This window comes from Mus pahari, chromosome 6 (assembly GCF_900095145.1).
Source record: "Mus pahari chromosome 6, PAHARI_EIJ_v1.1, whole genome shotgun sequence".
NCBI lineage: Eukaryota > Metazoa > Chordata > Mammalia > Rodentia > Muridae > Mus > Mus pahari.
Window position 1 is genome coordinate 67,074,798 of NC_034595.1, and position 21,785 is coordinate 67,096,582.

At 49.5% G+C, this 21,785-nt stretch overlaps 1 protein-coding gene across 1 annotated transcript in view; it reads right to left on the reverse strand.

Annotated features, from left to right (window-relative positions):
• The window catches only part of Dmbx1 (diencephalon/mesencephalon homeobox 1), a 20,987-nt gene extending 1,532 nt beyond the window's left edge, over nt 1–19,455 (reverse strand). The window contains exons 1-4 of the mRNA XM_021200865.1: nt 19,436–19,455; nt 4,653–4,818; nt 1,188–1,366; nt 633–975 (exon numbers count right to left, since the gene is read on the reverse strand). Coding sequence (XP_021056524.1) covers nt 633–975; nt 1,188–1,366; nt 4,653–4,806 — 676 coding nt within the window. The 5' untranslated portion in view covers nt 4,807–4,818; nt 19,436–19,455. The remainder of the gene's footprint in view (nt 1–632; nt 976–1,187; nt 1,367–4,652; nt 4,819–19,435) is intronic.
• Nucleotides 19,456–21,785: the final 2,330 nt, after the last annotated feature.

Sequence of the window (21,785 nt, forward strand, 5' to 3'; positions counted from 1 at the left end):
AAGAAGAAGAAGAAGAAGAAGAAGAAGAAGAAGAAGAAGAAGAAGAAGAAGAAGAAGAAGAAGAAGAAGAAGAAGAAGAAGAAGAAGAAGAAGCATCCTCTAGACCCTTTCAGCAGATCCCTTTCCACAAGAGCACCTAATGGGCCAGACCTCTGGGATGAGAAAGCATAGGCCAAGCCCTGACAGCATGTTGAGTCAGGGTGAAATCTGCTGTCATGGGAATATCAGATACCAGCGTGGCATCTGCCCAACATACACTGGTACATCTGTACTGGCTGTTAACTATTGAAATGTCTGTAATAATTCATACATGGTGGAAGAGATTTAGTCAGTCCCTCACCCAATCCGTCCTCAACCTCCCTGCCGCCCAGGCTCTCTCCTGGAACCTCATCTAGAAGCTCTAGCTAGACCTTTCTATGACTCAGTAACTAAAGGGTGGACATGGGTCACAGGTCTGCAGTAGCCAGTCATGCCTAACTGGTCACGCTCCTGAATGCCAGCCACTGTTTGACTCTCCTGCTTTGATCCAGGTCACATACTCAGAGTGCTGGATTTGGCTGTTTCCTCTGACCTGTGGTCCCACTCTGCCTGCAGCAACCCCCTCTCCGAATCCCCACCCCGCCAAGCCTCACCTGCCTTAGGGCTGCCCCTCTTGCAGCCCGGCACCTTGCTCTCAGATCCAGGACTCTTTTCAGCTTTGGGCTCCTCGGCACGGGAGTCCTCTTCACGGTCCAGCTGATCTTCTGGGGCTGACTCACTGGCTGACTGCTCCGACAGGCTCAGTTGAAGTTCAGCAGGGGGATCACCACTGGGCAGACCGGGAGGCTGTTCTGCCTCCAGCTGCGTGTCTGAGGCTGGGGCCTCCATCTTGCCTTCTCCGTGGGAACCCTCAGCCTCCTTCTGCTTCTGGAGCTGCTCTTTCTGCAGGCTGCGCTGCTTCTTTCGGAACTTGGCCCTGCGGTTCTTAAACCACACCTGGGGGCCATGGAGAGGAGCAGTCAGGAGAGGAAAACTTGTACCCTGGGTGATGATCCTCCCTAACCCAATGCCATCTATTTTTCTAAATGAACGTGAGAGAAGTAGACGTGTATCTCAGCACTGCCCCAGCAGACACTGACCCCTGGACAACTGGACACCAGATGGATGGCTAGCACCTGCAAAGTACAGTTGGGAGAGCAGGACCCTACCTGCACACGGGCCTCAGGAAGATTGGTACACATGGCCAGCCTCTCGCGCATCACCACATCTGGGTAATGAGTCTTCTGGAAGGTCTTCTCCAGGGCCTCAAGCTGCTGGGCCGTGAATGCCGTGCGACTCCGACGTTGTTTACGGTGCTGGGAGCCATAGCGGGCCTCCAAGATGATGTCTTGAAATGTACAGCCGTTGGAGGGCAAGCAGAGAAGGCCCATTTAATTATGGGAAATAAGCTTTGAACCTGACTCTGCTCTGACCCACTTTGGACACCCAAACAGCCGTCAGATCTGACCCCCGGCCCTTGGAAATTACCCATCCTCTCTCCCTGGCTGGGATCGGAAATTTTTCGAACCTGTCAACAGCCTCCACTCACAGAACTACAGAGGACTAGCTCAGATTCAAGCATGGCTGTCAGGCATATGAGTATGGGGCCAAGTCCTCCTGATGTGGTTGGCATTAAAGGTGTGAAGATAGGTGATACCCTAAGAACCCTAAAGTCTCAACATATGAGGGCAAGAATGAAAACACACACTTGTAGCCCTAGCACTCGGGAGAGGGGGGCCAAGACTGGCCTGAGGTATATGGTGGAATCCTATCTTAAAAAGAAAAATGTCCCAAGATGCTATACTATTCTGAGATGACATGATGCTAATGATCTAAAAATATATGTCTCGATGGTGTCTGATACCCTGTGATACCTGTCCTTAGATTCTGGGCACTCTGACGTCCTAGCACCAGACGCTGAGGCTTGTCTCAAAGACGACTTAGGGGAAGGCTGACTGGGCATACCTAGTTTCTGTCTCTCACATTCAATCCCATCCTCTTCCCTCGTCTATACGTCTCTGGTAGAAAGACATGAGATTTCTGGTCTCGTTTGCTAAGCAGAAAGCTTAGCCCTGGCAGGACCCTCAGCACATGGGAAAGGCTTATCACACCCAGCCGTGAGTGACTCTCTCTGCCTCTTCAGGGGAAGAGAACAAATCCCCACACTGCAAGGTTGGACTGCGGTAGCAAAGCTGGTGAGCCATCAATCCTATAGGCCTGCCTTTGTGTTTGGTAACGTGAAAAACAGCCAGCATGGTCTCTCTGTCAGGCTAGTGAGTAGCTCTTTTCTCTTCTGCTTGCCTGGTACCTGGGCTGTAAGTTCCTATCACACACAAAAATGGACCGTGTCAATGCTAGAAGGAGCTCAAATTGTTTTTGCTTCTGAACAACACCAAAGAGTCCTCTTGTACTCCAGGGTTGGGAAACTTTCTACAAAACCCTAAATGAGAAATGTACTGGAAACCCTAGACTTTGAGATACTTCTCCAGTTTAAAGAATGACCCTTTATAACTTATTCCAATCTTAGCCCAGGTAGACCTGAAGTCACAAGTGTTACCCTTGAGCAGGAAAGAGAGTAGGGACCACTTAGTCACACCCATTCTAGTGGAGAGACAGCATCTCAGCATCCTACTGCTAGCTCCAAGGAGTACAAGAAGTGGGATGGTTAAGAGGAGACCAGGCTTCCTCATACAGCACCTGCCATGAAAGGTAAGATTTCCACAAGAACCCATACAAGGGCTCATTTCCTCCTTAAAAGTTGACCACTTGGAAGTGGCCTAAACACCCTAATTCTTCTGTTTCTATCAGTGTGCATGAGTCTCTGTCCTGAATCCTCTCTGTGATATAGTCCTTGAGCTAAATGTCACTGTCACAATGGACAAAGGGAATTCATTCCAAAGGAGGGAAGTAGCCATAGCTGGGGCAAGTCTACACTGACTACCACCACACTGGACACTAATGTCTACACTGATCCAAAAAGACAACTGGGGGTTCAATTGTTCAGAGGCTCAGCAAGTCTAAAGAAGTAGGGCTGGCTGCCATGTCCTCCTGCTAGGCTGGTATCCCAAGGTAGGCACTGTTCTCAGACCCTCTCCCACTCCTGTGCCCAGTCTCCTGATGATCCTTCCCCCTTGTGGAGCTTTGAAAAGACTCCTGCCTCTTGTCCACCATGCTTCCCTGAGTTGCCCTACACTGACTCAGGTCATCATGCCCTCTTATGGATCTGCAGACACTCCAACTTCCAAGGAGTTCTATGCAGTCCCTTACAACTACCCGGCATGGACATGGGCCCTATGCCAGAATGACCCTTTATAACTTATTCCAATCTTAGCCCAGGCTTGGACTGGGACATAGTGAACTGGGCAGCATCACTTCCCAGGGACTCTATAGCCCACTGTCTATGTCATTAACTCCTGCTCATATCCATTGTTATTTCTAGATATAAACTGGATTGAAAGCTCGCATGTTAAATGCTTTGTCCCCAGCTGGTGGCACTAGTAAAAGGTGATTTGATCATGAAGCTGCTAACCTTATCAAGGGGTTGATCCATTGACGGACTCATGGCTAAATGGCTGCTAGGACCTAAGGCTAAGGTGGAGGAAGTGGGCCTCTGTGGGTGTCCGTGACTCCTTCCCTCCTCCCTGCTTTCTGCCCTCCATGAGGTGGACAACTTTACCATGCATGCACTCTCTGACGTGATGCCTCAATACAATCTCACAGCAAGTAACGCCAGCCAATCATGGCCCAAAAACTTGTAAAACTATGATCCAAAATAAAACTCGTCATCACAGTCACAGAAAAGCTGGCACTGAAGTCATCTGAGAGGTGACCAGGAGAACAACCGAAGTCAGCTTCAGCCTCAGGTCTCTCTTAAGTGCCTGGGACTTTCTGTGGGCATTGAGTACTGGTGACTGTAAGCATTGCCATGATTCGCTGCCAGCTCTCCTAGAACTACCACTAGGTCCCAAGGAGAGAGGTGAATGTACAGATAGCTGAGTACAAGTCTGACCCCATACGGTCATGTTCCAATCCCCAGGCGCTCCGGTACTTATTCTCTCTGAGCTGAAGTTTCTTTGTCTATAAAATGAAGTAGACGCCTTCTTCTTGGGGTTGGAATACAGGTAGAGAGAAAAAGGGAAGTGGGAAGGGCATGGCGATCCACACGGTGGCCTGGCACTTAACCAGTATTCAAACCATGAGAACCATCATCTGTATCTCCCCATGTTCAGTTTTCTCCCAAGGCACCCCAGCCCTCTTCCATCTACTTCCCAGAGAAAGGTCCCTGGGCCAGTCCTGTACCTGCTGCCTTAGCCTATCTATGAGGCAGGGCTAATGAGCACCTCCTTTAAAGGTTTGTTGTAGGAAACTAAAGGCTGAGGTAGTTCCAGGACCCAGCACAGTGCTGGCAAGCGAGCAGTATAGTCATCTATGTTACTAAGTGACCAAGGGCTTTCTAAGTACCTAAAATAAGCTGCTCACACACACACCCCTTTGCCTTTCATAATCTCCTTTTTCTTTCTTTCTTTCTTTCTTTCTTTCTTTCTTTCTTTCTTTCTTTCTTTCTTTCTTTCTTTCTTTTTTATTTTTGGTCCCCCAGCATCTTGCCTCCATGGCCAGGTCCCCAGGGCCCTTACCAGCTAGGCGCTCAGCCAATGTAAGCGCATGCACTGATGGCCGGTAGTCGGGGGCGTGCTGGGCCTGCTGGGCTGCCTGCTGGTGCAGGTTGTACATGGCGCTGAGTGAGTTCATAGCATGCAGGGAGTAGCCATTCACCCCATAGTGCTGCATGGCGGCATCCGCCTGCAGGTGGAAAGATGGAGAAGGATTATGAGGCGTGGCTGTTGAATTCTATCCTGGGAGAGACATCAGCCCCCATCCAGAACCTCACATCCACTTTACCAAGGGCTTCTACCCCAGACCAGAAGGTGGCCTTGTCTTGCCACAGAGTGGGCACTTATTCCTTCATTCACCCCTTCATCCAGTGGTTCACTCTACAGAGTCAGATGGCCTGGGCTGGAATCACAGCTTTGGCCTTCAGAGCTTTGCCACTTTGGACAGCTCACCCAACTTCCCTGACCCTCATTCAGTTGCTGTCACCAGAAAAGGTCACTAACAGTAGGACTAAGCACTGACCAGGGTTACAGTAGGACTAAGCACTGACCAGGGTTACAGTAGGACTAAGCACTGACCAGGGTTACAGTAGGACTNACAGTAGGACTAAGCACTGACCAGGGTTACAGTAGGACTAAGCACTGACCAGGGTTACAGTAGGACTAAGCACTGACCAGGGTTACAGTAGGACTAAGCACTGACCAGGGTTACTGAGAACTAAGAGAAGCCTTTTCAATATGGCCTGGGGTTCTATGTGCTCAAAGGTGCCAATCTTAGCTGGGCTTGGAGCCCGTATTGTTAGTCACAGCACGTGGGCATGGAGACAGGAAGATCAGGAGTTCCATGTTGTCCTCAGATATAGAGCAAATTTGAGGCCAGCCTGGACTACATGAGCTCCTGTCCCAAAATAAAACAAACAAGTTAGTCTTTGAGACTGCCCAATCCGTTTTCAGCAGTATTCAGCCCTCTTCATTGAATCCCCAGGCACTCGCGTGCACAGCCATTGGCTTACTCACACATGTAACTCATTCAACCAACACCATTGCATTTCCCTGGAGCCAAGTCCCGAACCGGATTCCCCACTGAGGCATTTGCTCTGATGAGAGAGTAATTTAAAACCCTACTCCGCTTCACAGACATAAAACTATCGCTCTCGCTGCCATTCACTGCCATTACCGCCTTTATTCTCACAAATCTCCAAAAAGCAAGCAAGCCAAGAACCACAAACCCCACCTGCAGACGCAGAGAAAGAAGAACGCTGTTAAGGCAATGGTCAACCGGAGACCTGCCCTGGACACGTCACTGAGGCTGCTTTCTTCTACAGTCAATTACTTCAAGAAAGATGTGTCCAGGAACATGTCTCTCCTAGTGAGATGTCTTGTATGAGCAAGAGGCTGTCCAGGCCCCATCAGCCCTAGGTCATTTCTGGACCCTGCTGTCCCATCTGAGCCCTCAGCCTGCATCAGCTTGAAAGTGACCTTGAAGTGACATCATTTTTAGAACGTGACTCCATGTTTGTAGCTACCCAAAGGCACAAAGGTGGGTGTGTTTATTCCCTGGATATTGGAGGTGGGAAGGGAAAGCTAAGTTGTAGTGCAGGTTCTTTTCTTAGGGGTACATGACCAGGTGTGCCAACTCCCCATTCTTACAGAAATGGATGCTCACACACTCTGTGTGTGTGTGTACATTTGTGCATATGATTTAGGTTAGGTGTGTATGTGTATACATGCATGCGCACACATGCACAAATATACACATATATGTAGAAGCCAGAAATCAACATCAGGTATCATTCTTCAAGAAATGTCCACTTTCTTTTTGAGACAGGGTTTCTTATTGGCCTGGAGCTTGCCAATTATGCTAAGCTGGGTTGCCAGCAAGTCCCAGGGAATCCATGTTTGTACAGCAAGTGCTTTGTGGTGCCATTACCCCATTCTCCATAATTACTTAATAAAGTTTATTACATTTTTATTTATTTATGTTATGCATGTGAATAGGGGTGTGTGTGTGTGTGTGTGTGTGTGTGTGTGTGTGTGTGTGTGTGTGCAGTTCAGAGAACCATTTGTGGGAGTTGTTCTCTCTACTAAGCCACCTCACCAGCCCCAGGAGGTTGCTTTTTGTCTTTTGTTTGTTTGTTTGTTCATTTGTTTAGTTTATTGATTTAAAGTTCCTCATAGGCCAAGGCATAGTAGCACATGCCTTCAACACCAACATTCAGAAGGCAGAGACAGGCAGATCTCTGGCCAGATCAGGCCAGCCAGAGCTAAATAGTAAAACCCTGTCTCAAAAACAAACAAAAAGCCCCTCCACCTCCCTGTGTTACTGTAGGCAGAACAGACTGTGGAGGTGGGAGTGAAGAAAGTCAGACCATTGCTTCAAAGTCCCAGGTGTTATCCACGGTGTGCTCTCTTCGTGGGAGGGCAGTGAGAGGAGAGAGGAGAGCAGCTTCTAGATGTAGTCTGAAAGGAGCATGGCATGATTGCTTTTGGGTGAGTTATAAGATGTGAGGAGTTCCTCTTGCTGGGCGTGGTGGCGCACGCCTTTAATCCCAGCACTCGGGAGGCAGAGGCAGGCGGATTTCTGAGTTTGAGGCCAGCCTGGTCTACAGCGTGAGTTCCAGGACAGCCAGGGCTACACAGAGAAACCCTGCCTCAAAAAAACAAAAAAAAAAAAAAACAAAAAACAAAAAAAGATGTGAGGAAAGGAGAGCAAGGGGGACAGATAGAACTGTAGTTTGGGGCCCCAGCATCTGCGTGAAACGGGGTCTTTTGCAGGAGCACTGAGGAAGACACTAACGTAAGACGGAAGAGAATAAAACTCAAATCTGGAGGAGCCTTGGCAACTGTGAAATGTGAATCTAACGTCCCAGTAAGAATGCACTGGCAGCTGCGCATGGAAGTCTGCAGCTGGTGGCTGACATCTTCCAGCAGTTACAGAAGCCCACTCTACGCATCATGAACATGAGCGTGAGTCTAAGGACGAGCAGGAAAGGCGTGATGATACCCAGAGGCAGGCCAGTCTCTGTGGTCTCTGTGGTCTACAGCGCGAGTTCCAGGGCAGCCAGGGCTACACAGAGAAACCCTCTTAACAAAACAAATGAACAGTCAAAACCTAAGCATAACAGGATAAGCCACAACGCTCAAGGCAGACGAGCAACTTAGAAAAATATTAGACCCACTGATGACATAGCAAATATGAAAATTAAAAAGAATATCTCTAAACTACTGTTTCATTTCTTTGAGACAGGCTAGCCTCAAATTCACTCTGCAACCCAACCTGCCCTTCAGTCTGCTCCTCTTGCCTTCACCTGCGTAGCACAGATGGACTTGAACCCACAGCCTTGGGCATGCTAGGCTAGCACGCTACCAACCCGGTTGTATCTCCACCTGAATGTATGGAGTTTTAGTAGAGAAGCAAAAGGAGGATCACCTTGAGAAAAAACAGGCTAAATAAATGAAGAAAAAATTCATACAGGAGCACAAGCAGCCAACTGACATGTGACAAAACCCTTAGCTATAGCCACGGGGAGGGGGGGCAATAATTTATTTTTCACCAATTAGATTATCAAATACAGAGAACAATTATCATCCAGGGTTACTACGCAGGGGAGTGGTAAATGGTCCTCCCTACCTTGCTGATGAATAAGCCCTTTATTCTCTGCATCGAAAGCCTCCAGAGAGTATATCATCTTTCATTTAACAATCCCATTTCTACAGATTTATCCCTCAAGTATGCAGAGATATGTGTACAGGAATATTTATCACATCACTGCTTATGATGGCAAACAATTGGGAAGCTAACTGTCCATCGAGAAAGGATTAGCTCAGTAAATGAAGGTACGGTCACGGCCCGCAACGAAATTCAGCACATAGCTTAAAACAATGATATGTGTCTATATGTGCTGATGCTCGCAATATATGGCTGGATGGAAGAAATAGGTAACAAACAGGGTGCCTGATGTGATCTCATTTTTGTAATGTATGAATAAATATGCATAGGGAAAAGTCTAGAAGGTTCTGCCCTGAAATGTTGACAGAGGTTATTAGAGATAACTATACTCAGAGATATACTCAGAGATAGCAGACAGGATTACAGGAAATTTCCACATTTATATACTTATTGTATTAATAATCTTTTATCATTGGTTTGGGAGTGAGTATGTGGAAGGTTATTCATACATTCCAATGGATGCAGAGTTGGAGCTGGGTTTCAGAGGGTGTTGCAAGCTTCAGATGAAGCAGGGGAACAAAACTTAAAGAAGAAAAAAAAAAAATCTTACCCATCATCCTTCCCAGCCCTGTGACCACAATGTCACTTCTCAACAAATTTGGGGCTTTATTGCTTAAAAGCATACTGTTGTATGCAGTGGCATCTTAATTCACTTAATGGTTGCTGATCTCACAGTTTTTGATGCACAAAAAGTCTTCTCCCTGTGTAGTCCTGGCTAATCTGGAACTCCCTAGGTAGTCCAAGCTGGCCCGAAACTCAGAAATCCACCTGCCTCTGCTTCTCAGGGGCTGAGATTACAGGTGCATATTCCCACCCCAGCACAAAGCATCTTCATTAAGTGAGCCAAGATTAATATGACTCAGCCCCATAAATGCCCCATCGCAGTAGTCCCTGGTCCTCCAAGCTTTCCCATCTGGCTTCCCCTTCCTCTACCTCTGCATCCAGCCTGGTGCTCTGCCTCTTCCCCAGCACCCGGCAGTGCCTCACTACTTGCCCCTCCTTGTCACTTTCTCCCATAAGCATCTCCCCAAAATACAGACTTTTCCTCCCCTTGAGCTGATAAATTCTTACTTCCTCCAGTCCTGGCTGAAGGACTCCTCCTCAGAAGGGCTCTGTTCTTACAGCCTCTGAGAAGACACCTCTTCCTTCTCCAGGCTCCAGGTAAAAAGGATGACAATGGTAACTACAACAGCTTCCGTTTACAGGACACACTTTCATGCACCTCACATGGCTCTATTGTCCCCTCTGCTGGGGATGTAACCTTAGATTACATTCATGCTAAGCAGCGCTCTACCACTAAGCCCTACTCCCAGCATACACCGCTTTTCTGAATTCTATCACCTACATCAGAGTATAAAGACACTTCTAGTTCCCCCATTAGACAGCTCCTTCGTAGCAGAGACTACACCTCACACATTTCTGGACACCCCAATTCCAGTCCAGATTGCCAGGGTCTCACACAAAATCAGGGCTGGGGAGATTAGGATTTGATGAATGAATAAATGACAACTATTTATTAAGTAGCTCTGAAATACAGACATCACCATCAATCCTTCCAATGCTATACAAGGTAGAAACTGCTATTATCCCTATCTTATATATATGGAAATGGGAGATAAGAATGATCGTATAATTTGCTGAAGTCCAAGCTCCCAGAAAGTAATGGCATGTTTCCACAGGTAAAGTTTCTCCCATGAATCTCCAGGCATGCAGAATCATACCTCAGCATATGCAACTCCTCAATTTCTATCATCTCCGATTGGATCCAAAGCAACAGGAGGACAGTAAAAAAAAAAATTTTTATTCCACACCAGCATATATGCTTATGAGTGTGTGTGTGTGTGTGTGTGTGTGTATGTGTGTGTGTGTGTGTGTGTAGGTACATGTACATGCATGTGCCCTTTGAGATGAGGTTTGTGTAAGGCAGGTCTTCCTAGCTCAACTCCTTTCTCTGTGGTCTCTCTTTTTTTTTTTTTTTTTTTTTAAGAATCAGTTAATTTATTTATTTGTGAGTGTTTTATCTGCATGTATATATGTGTACCAAGCTCATGCAGTGCCTGTGGAGACCAGAAGAGGGGGTTGGATCCCCTGGACTGGAGTTATGGATGGCTGTGAGCCACTATGTAAGGTGCTGGGAACTAAACCTAGGTCCTCTGCAAGAACAGTAAATGCCCTTAACCGCTTCAGCATCTCTCCAGCCCCCAGTCTCATATTCCTTTCCTCATTCCACTTGGGCATCAGGACTCCAGCTTCCTCTCAGGCCCCAGAGGGATCCTTTTCTAGGGATGTTAGTTCCCACACAAGCTGCATACACGTGGTACCACATCGTCATCTACTCAGAATTTATGTCAGTACCTATGCATGTCCACACATAGAAACAGCACTATTGGAATCCACCACAAAAGTGTGTGTGCATCTGTCTGCATTTTATGTATTTGTCTCTTTACATGCCTCTGCAGCTAAACATATCTGTGACCCTCTGCACACAAATGGTGTGTATGTGTGTGTCTGTGTGTCTGTGTGTGCGCACACACACATGTGAGAATATAACCAGAGGAATGTATTTTAAATGTCATTCTAGGAAGTAATGTGGGCCCTATCTCCCACTACTGGGCCAATGTATCGCAGCTCTTCCAATTTTGAACAGGATATGAGACAGATCAGGAGGGAAAGAAAAAGAAATCTAGGAGGAAGACATTCAACATAAAATACATAGATTTATTTTGTCCTCGTTTTTTGTTTTTTGTTTTGTTTTTGTTTTTGTTTTTGTTTTTGTTTTTTTTTCTCCTGCAACACATAGTACAGAGCCTGGTAGGCATCTTGGCTTAGCAAATAATAAGTATTAAATCAATGAGAATTTTAGATCAAGGTACAGTGAGAGAGGTAAAGCCACCATGGCTCACTGTGACAGTTCAGAATCCCAGCCCCCAATACCTGCTCTGCCTGCGTGAATGTGACAGATGGGTACAAGTTTGTGCCGTGTGGGCCCTTCCCCAAGAACACAGACATGACAGCCTGGGCTGGCCTGGAGTCTTCAGCCAAGCCCAGCATGTGGAATCTGCCCATATCCAGTTGTGAGAACCACCTAGGTGAAGCTCTGCAGGGCCTGCTGGAGTCTCTAAACTGGAGCCTGCATGCTGAGCCCCAGGCTGGGCCTTGCATGGGCTCAGCCCACTGCACACTCCAAACAGAATCAATTATATATTTAAAAGGTGCCGCCCTGCAATTCCTGGCGAGCCAGGAGAGCCATCCATCATGGTGCGGCCGTGTTTCACAAGCTGTCGAATTGTGCTTACATTGGTTAAAAGAATCTTTATATTTCATTAAGCAAGCAGATCGGCGGATCTCCCGCCACAGGCGCCATATAGATGGCTTTAATTTTCCAAATCTGCAAATGCATCCGTTATGTCCCCGCGTCGCTGCTGGCTGCGGCCTAATGCCCAGCCAATCGAAGAATCAAGCAGAATTTTATTAGGGGGCATTTTTTATAAATTAACGGCAGCACTCCGAGGAAACCACATGCGAAGCGTCTTTGATTAAAAGGAAAGTGGAGCCTTCCCTCAGTCACACCCTGCTAGGCCACCCCACAGGCCACTTCTGTCACTCTTTACCTGTCTTCTTCAGCAAGGTTAGCTTTCCCTCGCTTTCTTCTCATTCCCACACATGATAGAAAGCAGGGCAGAACAACTTAGTTTCCCAGAAAGAAAACAAGAAGTGTGGAAACCAACACTCAGTAAGCCTCCCTTCTCCTCTGCCAGTCCCAAGGCATCCTGAGGCCTCAGTACCAATGATGGTTACCTTATACTGGGCTTCACTCTGAGCCAAGTCCTGGTCTATGCGTTGTGCTCTCACTGAAGAAATGTCAAGACAGCACTGTTCCATAGGTACTACTGTCCCTGTTTACATTAATGAGAATATGAGACTTGGGGAGATAAATGTGCCCTGCCCAAGATCTCACAGCTAGCAATAGGTAGCAGGAGGGTGGGAGCCTAAGTCTCTGGAGAGTTATTGAGCATTAATTCTAGCATAAGGCCAAGAATCAGGTAGGCCCCAGTGAGAACTAGCCCTGGGCATCAAAGATGGAGTAACTACCTGAGTGAAGCTTATTGCCAGGGAATTCTTTCCCTGAGAAACACTGCTGCCCTTTTAGCCCTGGAAGTTCTAGGAGAACCTCTCAGGGGATTAACCTCTATAGCTATCCTTCCTACTTAGCAGTTTGAATTCCCAAAAGACTTTGGCACTGGGAGGTAGGAAAATATAGAAACATGAATATAGAACATGAGGCCAGAGCCCCTCCTGCGCGCACGCACGCGTACACACACACACACACACACACACACACACACACACACACACACACACACACACGGTCTTGGACTCAGACTCGGATGCTATGTAACCTTGGTCTGTGTCACCTGCTCTAATAAGACATTGACTCCTTGGTCTACTCCAACGGAGAGAGAGAAACCTTTACCATGAAAACTGTGTGAGCAAGCCAGGCACGGTGGCCCTTGTCTGTCATGCTAGCACTTGAGAGACTGAAGAGGATTGCCATGAAGGAGCTTTCACTTAGTCAGGCCAAACATCTTATGAGGGAGGCAAAAGAAGAGAGATTCTTCCCTGTGTGAGTGCCTAAGTTTATGTGCATTGTGGAGTTAGTACACAAGATGACTGACCCATCTTCCACCTCAGAGTGGCTTGACCTGAGATTTTCAGTTTTGTGCCCAATACCTGCCGGACACTTGGCTTTGGCAATCTCATTAATTTCTTTCCCCTGTTCAACTAGGTAGGTATTTTTTTATTCCTGCTACTTTGCAGATAAAGAACTGAGGCTAAGAAAGAGTTCACTGACTGCTTAGAGACTGAAATAGCTGAGTGCGACCCCAGTAACTGCCCCGTTCGCACATCTGTCCTTAGTTCTCAGTTTGGAGGAACCAGCAATGAGCATATGATATGCTGGGTGTGGAGCCCTCTGCCTACCCAGCCCAAAGACCCTCAGGCACAACATCTGGGTATAGGTTTGGCACTGAGACATTCCAGTTACTCCTCAGATGTTGTTTGCATTGTAGGAGCTCAGTGATCCCCAGATAGGTCATTGCAAACCTTCCAAGCACTCCAATTTTTAAAATCTAAATCAGGTACTCAAAGGTGGTGGAAGCCCTGGAACCAGCCCCATCCTTTCCTTGCCAGGCACATGATTATTCCCCACCATGTTTCCCACTGGGAAATGGGGGCAACTCATGAATCAGTGTGGCTAAGGCCACAGGGAGTAGCCGAGGAGACAACCTAAAGAGAGATAAGAGCTAGTCCTCAGAAGCATGGCATCATTTGCTTCTGTTGTGTAAGAGCTTGGAGGTCTGGGGCACAGTCACCTCCCTCAGACCCTCACTCCCCTTTGCTCCACTAACCCTTTAGTAAACATTTCATCTTATTTCTATTGTCCATCTCTAGGTCATCTCTGGAACCAGTCAAGGCCAGATTTTCTTGAAAAGCATATTCAACTTCTCCTTTGCTCCGCTGCTGCTCCTCACTAACCCACTGCACCATTACCCAAGGAGGGATTGTTCCCCAAAGCCACTATGCCATTGCCTCCTGCTCCTCTGGGAATATTGTCTCCTTGTCAGCATCACTTGGAGAACTCATGAGTGTTCTTTGTATTAGGTTTAGTAACCCCCCTTCTCCAGGAAGCCTCTCCAAACGCTCTAGGTAGAGTCGGGTGACCTCTTTAAATTTCTGTCACAACTTTACTTCACCAAATTATATAGTTTCCCATTTGCTTGTCATCTACCAAATATTCACAAGTTTTACCAGCCATACTTGTAGATACCTGTTGATACAAGTTATATAATATTCTCTATAAGTAGAGAGAGTTGGGGGTCCCGGGGGTGGGGAATAGGGCTTAAGACAACCTGGCCTACCAATGCCTGGAGGAGCTCAAAGTTTACATACATGCGTTCTGAATCCTCATTACAACATTGTAATTCCCACTTAACTGATTTAAAAAAAAAAAAAAGCCAAGATATGGAGAGGTGAGATCACCTGCCTAGCCAAAGCCACATAGCTAAGCAGCTTAAGCAATGTGGAATCCAAGAAATTTGACTCCAAAATGTGAACTCAATATCCATCAGAGTTCTAAGTCTCGACAATCTGAGGTCCCTCTACTGCAAGGTCTGGATTTCCAGCTGGTACTCAGTTCCCAGAATGCAACACACGGAGTATTTGGCATTGATTCTACAAATAAACGTGGAGCCACTGTTTGGCCCACAGTGCACTTCCGGGCGGTGAGTTACAGTGTGAAGGTTCAGGTTATACAGGAGTTATAGCTGCGTGGATGCTCGGGGTAAGAGGAAACAGCTGAGACGGGCGGGGAGAAGAGCTTGGAGCTCAGAACAGTGAAAGGGTGGCCTGGCTCCTCCTTGTCCCACCCCAGCAAGAAAAATCCAGGGTCCCCACCAGATAGACATCAAACCACCTTCTGACCATTGTTGTCGAGGTAGCAGGATCCCAGACATCCTCACTGAGGAGCAGCCTCCAAAGTGAACCTGGAGTTGCAGCCAAAAAAGCACACATGTGGGACTGAGGTATGGCTTTAACAGGGTCAGGGCAGGAGAAAGAGATTCAGCACTCAACAGGCACGCAGCATCGGAAAATTGCTCAAAGCAAACCCTGACCAGCCCTCTCCGCTCAGGGGATGGAGGCAGGAGAAGGATGGGGATGTGTCTCAGGATGACCTAGCCTGCTGCCCCCTGAGAAGCTCAGTCTCTTAAAGTTCCCTACACACACTGTTATCCATTAACATCCAATTATTCCTCGGTCCGAGCCATTAATTATAAATCAGCCGCTAATTGGGGTAATTAGCCCCCCACAGGCTAATGGGCCGAGACTGTGAGAGGCCCTTTTGCCTACAGACCTCGATTTTCTGAGGTCCTTAATGTTGAGGGTGCTAAGAAGTCGGACGGCTGAAAAAACAGCGAAATGCGACTGTGGGAGGGAAAAATGAGAGAGAGAGAGGGAGAGAGAGAGAGAGAGAGAGAGAGAGAGAGAGAGAGAGAGAGAGTTAGAGTTTGCTGTTCTCTCGATCTCTGGATTATGGTCAAGCGTCGGCTCTTGAGGGCGGGTTGGCGGACTTGACCGCAGTCTCTGCGAGTAACTCCAGCTATAGAAATAACTGCTTGACTCTCTGCTTCCTGTGTCCTCTCTCAAAGAGGCAAAGAGCGCGGGAGACCAGGGGCATGGCACAATCGTGGTGGAACCGAGGACCGGGTCAGACATCCCGGTGTTCCTGGGCAGAAAAGACTGCTGGGCTCGGCGGGTTTGCCCAGACCCGGAGTACCGCAGGCATGGGCCGGGCCGCTCTGGCATCATGCAGACCCAAGACCCAGAGCAATCACTGTAGAATCTCTCTGTAGAGAAGGTTCTCCTAACTGTAGAATACCCTTTTGGAGAAGGTATCTCAAGACATCTGGTGGGGATTCGCGGCAAGGATCTGTGGTGCGATTCCCGCACTGCACGCAGATTCTTCTTCGGATGGACCAGTCGGTCGCCAAACCCTGACAGCTGGCGCGATGGCGCTTAGATGGGGATAGGAGACCGAGTGAGCTCAGGTGACCTAAGGGCATACGGTTGTGGCGCGCATAGAGCCGTTAAACTGAGGCGGGAGTGTCCACGACTGGAAAAAGCCAAGTGTGCTGATCGGGCAGCCAGGGCCGCTCTTCCTTTTGCTTACAGAAACTGGGCTAAAGCTGGAATGAGGGTTATGCAGACTAGTATATTGACAACCAGGCAGGACCCCAGCTCAACCAAATGAGGTGTCGGAAAACCAGACCGATAATCAAACCGAGGGCGGAGGGCAACGGGAGGAGAAGCCAGCACAGTACCCTTTGACAGGAGGTGAAACTGAGACTCGCTCAAGGTCAGGGATGAGGGGTACTCAAAGCAGGATGAATTTGGAGGCCAGAACATAACCCAGCCCAACGCTCCCCATCACCCCTCCCACTTCGCCAGCCCGCCCGCTCCTAATGGGCTTTCGAGGGCCGCGGCGTCGCCCGAGGCCTTGATTAGATATTTATTGCTGTCATTTACATGGGCACCGCGGGGCGGCCGAGCGGGACGTGGGGAAGGGCTGAGCCAGGGAGGAGGGATGTGGAATGGGAACTCGGGCAAGGCGGAAAGTGCCTCCTCCAGGATTATGGCTGCATACAAGGGTAGGGTGCCTCCGCCAGGCTCCGGAGAGAGACAGACATAAGAGGGTGGAGGGCGGACAAAAAGTTAGGCTCCGATGTCCTTGGGCTGTCAAGGTGAGGTCCCAAGTCCGGGCTGTCTCCTTGTGCCCAGTCGCCCTACGGGTTACCTGTGAGTGTCGGTGAAGGTGTGTGACTGTGTCTACCAGGGGATTCTGAGAATTTGTGTCCAGATCTTTCTCCTTGTGTGACTTCAGTGTGCCAGGTCACTATAAGCCAGAAGTTCCACTCTGTGGCAGTCAATGTAGACCAACCCCTTTCTAATACAGGGAAGTAGGGGGAAGCGCTACATTATTTTGGGGGTGGGGTTGCTGCAGTAACTGGATCTAGTTCTCTTGCCTCCAAAGCCTGCTAGGAGCCCCAGCAATCCTTCCTTCTGGATCTGTGGATCTGTCACTCCCCAATATCCCAGGCACCAAAACATCCCCAGCCAAAGCCAGGGCCCAGTACTCATTTCAGATCTAGCATGCCAGCCAGAGGTTCGGCGGAAACCCCCTCCCAGTTCAGTCTCTGTGTATTCAGACCACAAGCCTAACTCCAGTTACCTATTTTAAGCAGTGAATTTTGCTATCATGTGGAATCAGAGTAATTTGAAAATAACAGAGAGGATTATCAAGGGGCCCCACAATCACTCACCCGTAGACCAGGAAACTGACTCCTGAGCCAACAGAGCCATCCTAAAGCTCACTTTCATTTGGCCTTCGCCTGGGACGGGATTCCAATTCTTCGTACCTTTGCCCTTCAGTTCTACTTTCGACTGCGCACCAAGTTCCTGAGTCCTTGCAGGAGTCTGTGCCCCTGAGGCCTGACGGGATGAGGGATGAGGTAAGGTGACCATCCCTGTCCTGAGTTGTGGTGCTTTGATTCTTATCCAAAGACTCGGACATAGAGGAGAGATAATTTGCCCTCACTAGGCAGCAAATTTTGCTTTTTTTTTTTTTTTCCTGACTGCCTACCCACAGCTGGTTAGTGAAGAAGGGTAATAGGAACTTATCTTTAGGGGAGAGTACCTTCCCCCTTCTAATACCTAGATATGCAAGGAAATGAAGCGCGGATTCCCAAAAACTGAAAACAGAGCTCACCACTTAAAACAGAGCAAACCACTTAAAACGGATAAGCCATAGAATTCCCTCGGCCAGCGCCCTATAGAGCCAACCCGCCTGCGACGACGCACAGGATCTCTGGCATGGCACAAAAGAAGAGAAAGACACGTCTCCCACTCCCACCTTCGCGAGGACAGACCGGGAGCTTCTACAATTTCCACAACTACGCCTGCAACCTCAGTGGTGCGAACAGCCTGTTTGCCCCAAGGCCTATCCATTAAGTAAAGCCCTCAGCTCTCTGCAACGTCCCCAAACCCAAGTTGCCCACAGAAAACCAGTACTAGTTCAGAAGACCCCTGGCCTCCCGTCCGTTTTTTATCTAAAACGAAAAAGTCCTTCTACCGCCCCAGGCAGAACCCTCTCTGAGGCTACACTGGAGGCCCCGCAGATTCCCAGCTTTTGGAATGCTCCCAACTCGGAAAGGGCGAAAGGCCCGGCCTCTAGATACAATCCTCCCAGAGCCTAGCCTTGGTTTCTCCAAGTCACTACACAACTACACCACCGAAAGCCCTCAGCCCCCTACCAGGATTTGGTCCCCAGATTAATAGGAATTTGAGGAAGAAGATGTTTTTCCCCTAAGTGCTCTAAAGGCACCGCCCGGGCCTTTGAGGCCCCTGATCGGGGTCTGGGAACTTAAGAAACTTCAGCCAAGATCCAGAAAGGTCCATTAGAGACCCTAGCCAATCTGGGTTATGGCCACCGGAATGAGAGGCCCAGAGAGGAAAGACCCTGGCAGATCCCCTCATTTTTGATCCCTGCCTCCCAAGCGCCGCCCCAGCCCTCATTCCCTGCTGGAGTTCGCCTGATCCACGCCAAAATAGGCCGTGGGAGGCCAAACGAATTCCAGAGAACTAAGGCCGTTGCGGACCAAAAACCCACCTGAAAGATCCTAACCTGAGGTCGTGTCTACGAGGGCAGAGGCAGGCTAAGGGCCAAACCACCCCCAGCCAAAGAATTCGTGTAAAGTCTCAATCCCAGGAGACAAGGAACCCTCGGTAGCCAGAAAGGATGAGTTCTGAGCTAAATCCCAGTATTGCCGGGTACTCGGGAATAGGGACGCTGGGAGGTGTAGGTGGCCCTTTGGGATCCCGGGGCAAGGAACCTGGGAGGAGGACCGCGCCCCCTCTCCAGCCCCGGCCCCGGGCTGCGTGACGCCTCGGGGCGCATCTGCTCTGCATTACCCTGACTACCCACCCCCCCACCCGCCGCCCCCTTCCAAACTGAAAAAGGATTTGTCTCCGCTTAATATCCAAACCTTTTTTGTATTTTTTTTTTCCAGGGGCGAAGTAATATCTTCCAAATGAGGCAAAACCGTGACGGATCCGAAGCGTTCTCTGCGGGTGCCTGCGTCTCGGCGGCCGAGGCTTCCGTCTCCGCCTCAGCGCCTTTCCACCCACGACTTGCCCTCCTTTCTGCCTCGGAATTTCTAGTTCTTTCCTTCTGTCGCCCTGGCTTCGTGTCCGGCCCTGGGGATCGCTCCCTCTTTCTCCCCCCGGAGCTCCCTCCTCCAGCCTCGGATCTCGTCTCCCCCTAAGGCTTAAGTGTCTGTCACCCTCCAAGTCTCTCACCCCCTTCAAACTTTCCGATCCTCCCACCGACTCCCAGACTACAGGACCGCAAACGCAGAGGAGGTCCCGGGAGCTGACGGCCCGCGCCCTCCCAGTCCCGCCGGGCCCCGGGCCCCGGGCCCCGGGCCCCTCCTGGCTGCACCCCACCAGCCCTGCCCGCTCGCACCTGGTCTCCTTGGCCCGCGCCGCCGCTACCGCTGCCATCTACGCGCGTCCCGGCTGGAGCTGGAGTTTTAAACCGCGTTTCCCGGGCGCAAGGCGCGGGGCCGCGCGCTCCCTACTGGCCCCCGTGGCTGCCAATCACACGCCACTCTCGCCCCAGCCCCGCCCAGCCCCTCTGGAGCTGCTATGCAGCTCAAGGCCTAGGCAGCCCGGGTCAAATCTTTAGAGGAACTAGGAACCCCACCAGCGTCCAGCGTCCATCATGTCCCCGAGAACATCGTTCCCGTCATTGCTGGCTCTGGATCTTGAGCGGTAAAACCGCAGGTCAATCTCTACGGAGTTGACGAGTACTGAGAAACCTTCACCTAGGTCTACCTGGTCTCCCTTGACCTTGGGGTGCTCTGCGACAGTTTAAGGAGAGCTTTGTCTCCCACCCCAGCTGTCACAACAAGGTTGAACTGGGCAACTGCGTGCTCAAGCAAGCAAGCACGCACGCGCGAGCACACACACACACACACACACACACACACACACACACACACTTCTGGTACCACAACACCCGCACGAACACGACCTACACTCAGTACTCACCACGCAAGATCAATCCGTACAGGGTGGAACTTCTGACAGCAGGATGCTCTTGGAGAAGGTTGGGAGGCTGAGTCTGCCGAACTCACTTCTTCATGCACGTACAACACATGCACCTGTCTCTGTCTCAGTGTGAGAAGGACACACACATACACACACTAACACACACAGCAATAATTCACAAAGCGGGAAATCCCTGGATAGGGTTTGGGGTTCTTGTCAGCCTCCTTCTCCTTCCAGGTGCAACTGATTCATAGGAAGAGGTCGTTATGCAGGAGGCTATGGAACCAGAGAAGGCCTTGTGTGTCTGAGGTGTGTGCCAAGGAGTCAGGTGTTCCCGTTAGTGTGGGAACCTTGTAGTGCAAGATTGGCTTTTGTGGCCATGATTCTGTGGAAGCCTGGGAGGCTGTGTCTATACGACAGTGGTACCTGGAGAGAAGGATGTGTGTTCTATGCTTGTGTGGCCAGGACTGTGTGCAACGTGTCTTTGGACTTGGTGGCTGGGACTAGAATGTGTTGTGTCTTTGTTACTGGTGCTCATGTAGCCACAGTGCATGTGTAACTGTGGGATTTTTCTTTGTGTGTTGTTAAAGAAGCCTTGTGTGATTTTTTTCAGGGCAAGTGTACTGTAATCCAGGTGGCTGGGCAGACAGGCAGCTGGACCCTAGTTCCGACACTGCTCAGGTCTACAAGCAAACTCTCTGGTCTAGTTCTGAGGAACCGGGCTGTTTATTTTCTTGGGGGTTAAGGCATGGCGGAGGTTGCCTACTAGCCTACTAACCTACTAACCGTAGATTTTAAAATCCCAGGCTGTGTTGAGAGGGTCAGCAATGTTGGCCTTGGAGGAACAGAAGGAGCCACCAGCAGATTTAGAGGTTGGACCGATCTTCAACCCAGAGTTAGAGGCATGGCGCCTGAGGGGAGGGGGAGGAGGCTCCAAAGAAAGGGGAGGGGAGGGGGCATAAGAGGATTAGGCTGCTTAGACCCTTCTCTCCCACCAGGATCCCCCACCCCCCACCTCAATGCTCCAGAAAAGATTTCTTCTGCCAAAGCAAAACCGTTTAGGCTCGATTTAAAGGGACAAAAAAAGTGGAGGCGGGGGCTTTAAATAACCTTTTAATTTCTCTTCAGGGATTCTAGTGCAGAAGGGGAGAGGAGAGAAGGAGAGGGAGGGGAGTGAAGGCTGCCTCTTTGGCTTAGGTAATCAAGATTGCCACTGGAGCTCTGTACTGTACCTCCACCCACCTGCCCTTCACACACACACACACACAGAGAGAGAGAGAGAGAGAGAGAGAGAGAGAGAGAGAGAGATGCACGTGCATGCACACAGAACGTCCTGGAGAAAAACCATAGAGCTTTGCACACACATATATACTTATTCTGTCACACAACTCTGGGCACAAGTGCATACTACTTGATTAGGCCAGAAATAGTACTTCCCCTCCCCCATCCATTGAGAAACCTTGTTCTAGTGAGGCAAGTGTCTTCTGTCTTCATTCAGTGGCCCAGCTCTACTCATCCTTCCCTAGCTCCCGGGGACCACGAGGCAAGTTGAAGGGTAATATCTCTGTGCTGAGGAGGATAGAGTGGTTGAGGATACCGCAGATTCTGTACTGCAGGCTACAAGCGATGAGCATCGGACCCAACCAGGCACCTGCTTCTGGAAGGATCTGTTTGCCACAAACTCCAGTTCCCTTCCTTATTCTTCTTATCCCAGGCTGCCAAGACCCCCATCCGTTCAGTCATCCCAGGTCTGGAGATGGTAG